The 6,365-nt window shown below is 46.8% G+C and overlaps 1 protein-coding gene across 1 annotated transcript in view; it reads left to right on the top strand.

The window, feature by feature from the left end:
- LHX6 (LIM homeobox 6) overlaps positions 1-5,796 on the top strand; it is a 66,836-nt gene extending 61,040 nt beyond the window's left edge. Inside the window, exons 7-9 of the mRNA XM_018576985.1 lie at positions 1,034-1,208; positions 3,214-3,317; positions 5,542-5,796. Of these exons, the coding sequence (XP_018432487.1) occupies positions 1,034-1,208; positions 3,214-3,317; positions 5,542-5,562 (300 nt within the window). The 3' untranslated portion in view covers positions 5,563-5,796. The remainder of the gene's footprint in view (positions 1-1,033; positions 1,209-3,213; positions 3,318-5,541) is intronic.
- Positions 5,797-6,365: the final 569 nt, after the last annotated feature.

Here is a 6,365-nt window from a genome sequence, read left to right as displayed (position 1 = left end):
TTTTTTTTTACGCCGGGGGGGGGGGGGGGGGGGGGTGCGTCTGGTTGTGCATGTTACTGGGCGAGGGTTAGGTTGTAAAGGATAGGGCTGACGATGCACCTTGCCAAGGGGGTTTGGGTTAGTGGCGTCACAAGGGGGGTGCGGCCCGAATCAGGGTGACAGTCATTTTGGTGTCACCCCCTCTGAAAAGTCGGGCACTTGGTCATGGACCGAGAGCCTGACAGTTGCAGGAGAGAGAGGAGGGGACCCGGCGGCATACCTTATCCCGCCGGGTGAACGTCTCCTCCTCGCTTTGCCGGCATCCATCACCAAGATGGCCGCAGGCAGGTATCCAAAAGATAACCGTACACGTGCGATGACGTAATCGCGTGTGGTGATGTCACGCGCATGCGTGATAATGTCGCGACGGAGAGTCACCCAGTATCTGCTCCGGGTGACACCTGGCCTCGGGACACCCCTGGTTTGGGTAGGGATGCTGGGGGTGCACGGTACCTCTGGCTCCCAGGCCAAAGGTTCCCAACCTTCCGCAGACTCTGTTTGACTTCCTGGTATTCTTTTGACCAACTCTACATCCACAACCGTTTGACTTCCAGTACAGATCCAGCCTGATATTGTAGAACCATTTATCCCAAATTGCATACAGCTCTTTGACATGTGTTGGCCATCAACATCAGTGCAATGTATGGAAGCCATTGGATATAAGGAGTAGACCTTGGGACAAACATGAAAGTATAACCTGATACATGAGATGGGCAATAGTAACCAAAAAACCCAACACCGAACCAGTGAAGAACATGGCAGAGCCTTCTTCAGAAGGTATCTCCATGTCTCATTCCAACACAAATACCTAAATCATTGTAGGACATTACATGGAGCAAAGGGAGTCATTCCTTTATGCCCGTTTGGCCAACTGCAATTACAATGGATGTTGAGTCTTTATTTTTCAGTCTGCATATCAAAATGTGTCCTGCTCAATGTTTTATTGCTTCATTTACCGTCCAATGTGTCCTCAATGTAATTTTGCGTTCTCCAGGTTTGGTTTCAGAACTGCAGAGCGCGACATAAAAAGCACACCCCACAGCATGCAGGACCTCCGCCGGGGTCGAACCCAAATCGTCTCACCTCCTCCCTGTCAGATGACATTCACTTCTCCCCCTTCAACAGTCCGGAAAGAGCTAGGATGGTCACACTACATGGATATATAGAAAGTAAGTAATGATTCTATCCCACTATAATGATGTAAAGGGAAGCAGTAAACCAGAAAGCAAAGCTCCCGGCAAACAATAAGTTATACAGATAAAATTCATGCCAGATCATTTGTAATTCTGTACGGCCAACCATGAGTTCAACCTCTATAGGTTGAACTCGATGGACTTGTGTCTTTTTTCAACCTGACTGACTATGTAACTATGAGTTGAACCCATTTTGCACTTTACTTAGTCAGACAGTTGACTCTGGTAGTGCCTAATGAAGCCATTTATCTATAAGGGTCAGCAATTCAGCTTCTTATGTCACCACTGCCTCCACCCTCCTGATTGGACAATTAATTAGTATCATCATTCTGTTCAATGAACAGGGAACTGACCTAGGAACACTCAAAGCCCATTTACAATTCCTTTCTTTTTCCCCATGGCCAAGTACTACTCACTGTCTCCATGCTCTAGTGCTGTGCTGCGCCCGCATTCTCTATCATTTGCTACCAGCATCATTGCGCCACTTCTTGTGAGTCTAGGAGAGTGGTGGAGAACATATGGCACGCGTGCCACAGAGGGCACGCAGAGGCCCCTTCGGTGGCACACGAGCCTAGGCAGGGGTTTTAAAATCCTATCGGCCAGGACATGCAGTTCTGGGCGCAGGTGGGTATTTTTATTCTACATTTAGCCCTGCTTGAGGGAAACAAGGCTAAATGTAGGGCGGGGAAGTCGGTGTTTTAGTACAAGTGATCCCAGCGATGCCGCTGAGATCACTTGTAATAAGCCTGCTAGTCCCCCCCCAGTCCCCCCCCCCACGCATGGTCCACCGCTACCTCCGGCTGCCTCTCTGCCCACTGGCTGCCTTACTATCTGCCGTGGTTTACAGTGTCCCCCCCTCTTCTGGGGGACTGGGAACCAAAGTAAAGTTCAGGATGGAAAGTGGGGGGCAGAACGGAGAACGTCTGATCTCCGCTCTGCTCCGTGTAAACAGTGAGACCCCGTTCACATTGAGCGATTTATCGCGACACACGACCTGCGACAGCAGGACCCTTTGCCCCATTGGATTGCATTGGAGCGCGACATTGCGCGGTTATAAGAAATAATAATTAAAATAAAAAAATGATAAAAAGTAAAAAAAAAAATTCAATAAAAATGATGAAAAGTAAAATAAAATAAGATAAATACAATTAAAAAAAGTAAAGAAAATAAAAATAGTGATAAAGTAAAAAAAGAAATAAAGAATAAATAAAATGCTTAAATATATGTGCTTAAGGCGCCTGAGGAGTGCTCAATGTGAACGGGGTCTAAGAGGGGAGAGCTGCACTCGCAGCCTTCCCCTCTCAGCTCTCACAGGAGAGCCAGCACAGTGCTGTGCTATAAACTCCTGTATTGGTGGTGACAGGTTCAATAAAGATAACCTGTCACCTCCAAATGCTTTCACGCAGGGGCTTGCTAACCCCTGTGTGATAGCAATAAGGTTAAGTGAAAAATAAGTACAAAATAATAAAATAATTAAAAAAGTAAAATACCCAAATTATGTAATGGAGTGGTAAATGGCCGGCAGTTTCCACTGCTGATTGCTGGACAAGGCAGAAATCAAACATGGTGCTATGCGTTGATCAAGGTACATGTTTTATATGGCTGTTATATGGCTCCTTTGCATTCACCACATCATTACACAATGCCGCTCCCTGCAGCATTCTCGCTTGAGTCTATGCTGCAGGGAGCGGCATGGGGGTGGAGCCTTGACACCCTAAGGAAATGGTTTGTATGATGCCGTGCATCATTCAACCCAGAAGAGGAGCAGCACTGAATTTCACTTTTTAACTCCTGATCAGCAGAAGCATACTTGAGTTTATTTTGCTTTCTTCTAGACAGAATGACACTTTATACAAATTCATTGATCTTGATGATAATTGACCTTCTTTCAACCCGCGTCCTATTATTATATTACACTATTATGTAAAGCACCAACCCGTTTTGTTGATTTTTGCTGAGATTGTTCTACGTTGCTGTGCAGGTCAGGTACAGTGTGGGCAGGTGCACTGCAGACTCCCCTACGCTGCTCCTCCAGTGCATCTTAAAAGTGACATGGAAGCAACACTGTCCAACAGAGGAGACAAGGTACGTAGCGTCAACTCTCTTATCCGAGCCATGTACACCCTTCACTTGAAATCAATGTACACTGTGTAATTCCTGGAGCTGGAGCTTGCAAGGGGCTATGGACTCCCCAATGTGATGGCACTCGGAGGCCTGGTGCTGTCCCACGGAGTAAGTCACATGCTCCTCCATAGCTAGTAGTAGTAGTCGCTGGTGACATTCAAGCGCACTTGTTCTGAATGTCGAAGACGTTTCATAGCTTTTTGAAGCTGCTTCTTCAGTTTAAGTGGCTTGGAGAAGCTATGAAACATCAACATTGCAGAATAAGTCCAGTTGAATGTGACTGCTACTACTAGCTATACCATGACCTATGTAATGAGAACCTTCACAGATATGCTAGTCCACACCTGGAGGTTAAGGGCATTTCCTTCATCTTCTGCCAGTGTACTGTCAGACGTACCAGCGGGCTGGCAGCGTGGTAAGGAACCCACTGGCAGGAAGCGGCCGATGAGTCCGGAAGTGAAGTACAAAAAGGGGCAATCCAAGAGAGTAGTCGAAGTCCAGTCCGGGTCGAGGCAGGCAGCGATGGTTCAGAGGCGATAGACAGTCCAAGGGTTCAGTAATCAGGAAGTGCAAACGAAGGGGAGTAACAGGTAACGATAGGATCCAACAGAGAGGCTAGGCAACAAGCCAGAGCTCAGGCCAGGTTTTTATAACCAGGGGATGTAAGACCACCCCTCGGTCACTGAGGCAACCAGGAGGCTTCCCTCCCCGGGAGCCAATGGCAGGCGAGAGAGATGGAAGGTGTGTGCTGGGAACCTCCCTCAGCAAGGCCCACACCTGATACCCCCTAATGGCGCAGGAACGATACGCGCGCGACTCGCGAATGCGCTCCCGCAACTCGGGCACCAGGGGTTCTACCAGGCTGGAGGGGAACCCGTGCCCCGCGCCGTGCCCGTTGTCCCCGTACAGAGGTAACACCCCTTGCTTCCTGACATGTACAGAGCAGCAGAAGAGCAAAGCAAAGGTAAGCGAGCTTAGGAAGGGTTGGGGAAGAAAGAAAACTTGCCTAGCTCAGCTCTCCTATCCATCTCCATAGAGTTTGCAGTGTCTGGCTTATGCACTGGAGAACAGGCGCTGGGGGACTGTTGTACGTAGACACTTCCTGGGGCATCGGAGAGCCAGGCAGTGTAATGCAGAAGCGTGTTGCATCTGAGATCTAATTTTTGGTATTATATCTAAGGAAGGGGAGAGGGAGAAAGGGGTTTAACCCAAGAATGCGGAAAGATGGGAAAATGTGAAATAGTATTAAACAAAATGGCCGCTTGGGCCAAGAAAACCAAACCAAGGGCCACCTGTGTCCTAACAACCAATGATACCATTGGTTGCTAGGACAATAGCAGCTGGATCACATAGCATTATTGGTTGCTAGGATACAGAAAGGGGCACCATAATTACCAATAAAGCTGTGAGGCCGCCAGACAGCATTATTAATGGCTAAGATGCTGATAGACCCACAGCTTCAGGTTGCAATGGTGGAACCTGCCTGTAACCTAGGAAGCAATGGCACTATAAGGCTCAGTCACCAGTCAACCAATGACACTGTGTTAGGATGCTGCTGGCCCCACAGCCTCATAGGTTTTTATGGTGGCACCCACCTGTAACCTAGCAAGCAATGGCACTATATGGCTCAGTCACCAGTCAACCAATGACACTGCGCGAGTCGCATAGGATAATTGGTTGCTAGGACTCAGACAGAGGTCCGGCGGGTGGGTGTACTGGCCAAATCTTTCTCCCCTTCAGCTACCTGTGAACAGCTTGGGTTCAAGTCAAACTCATGGTCGACCCAAACCCGAAGCTCATCCCAAATCTGGGATGGACTTCCAGAGAAGCTAGTTCTAGCTCAGCCAACTCAATAGATTGTGTTAAAATAGGACGGATTTGTTTCTAAATGCACCAAATATAACTGGCTATTAATATTTATAAGTAATTGCACTCCAGAATGTTGACCCATTGAGTATCTGATTGACTTAGGAGATCTGAAAGGATTTTTTTTTTAAACTTGTTGGAGCAAATTGGACCGGGCTTTATAAAGTTTTTTTTCCCCTTCCTGCGGGTCAACATTGAGTTCTGAAGATGCCGGTTTTGTATTCATAAATTTTGGTTGAACTAGATGGACTTGTTGCCTTTTTTTCCAACCCATGTAACCAGTATGGTGATCGCTAAACTGTACTGTTTCTCCCGGCAGGTAATCCTATTTCAATACTGAGCGGCATCTTCTGCTATTGGAGACGACGTGCTGCCCTCTACGCCAGGGGTGCGTAGAGGACTCGGCAGAGAAGGACACCCGGCAAAGGAGGCGATATCTGTTATTTGCTGTCTTTGGTTCTGTTGACAGAGAAGCAGCCAGGCCAATGCTGGAGACTCTTGGATAGCAGATAAGGACCACAATAAATGACACGAGTGGGTTTATTATTAATATTAAATTATAACAAAGGTTTAAAGTCAAAGCTACCCCATTCTCGGAGTGAAGCTGTCACCTCCTTGCATTTTGTTTTTACTGAACACCAACTGCCGCCACCGAGAGGACATCCGCAAACTGGAATGAATGTGAAACGGAAAGTTACGGTGAACATTTCCATTTGGTATACGCGGTGGATTGTGCTTATGGCGGTTGGTCTTTGAGGATGAGATCCCTCAGCAGAAAATAATCAATTCTAACAGCTGAAAGTACAAGATAGTCCTCTCCCTCTACCATTCTCCCGTTGTACTCACCTGCAATTTGCCAGATCTTTCCACTTCTTCGATTCTTGAAATATGTCAAACATGATTTTTTTTTTCAATGTGCGATGTCCATCAGATATTTGAATATTTTCCATTTTGATGACATCACAATAATAGGTTTCTTCTGGAACAAAGGCTTCAAATTTTAAACGGGAAACAAAATGTCTTCCCATTGGAAAAAAAAAGGCTAAAAAGTTTTTTTGTGCAATAGCAATAAATGAAAACCGTCTCGGTTGGGCAAAAAGTCAAGAAAGTCTTGATTTCTTCACCTACAAAGGTCGGGGTTTT

Source organism: Nanorana parkeri, unplaced genomic scaffold (genome assembly GCF_000935625.1).
Source record: "Nanorana parkeri isolate BGI_ZX_2015 unplaced genomic scaffold, ASM93562v1 scaffold81, whole genome shotgun sequence".
In the NCBI taxonomy this organism is placed as follows: Eukaryota; Metazoa; Chordata; class Amphibia; order Anura; family Dicroglossidae; genus Nanorana; species Nanorana parkeri.
Note: the sequence above shows the minus strand (reverse complement) of the source record. Positions and strands in the feature narration are given on the sequence as shown.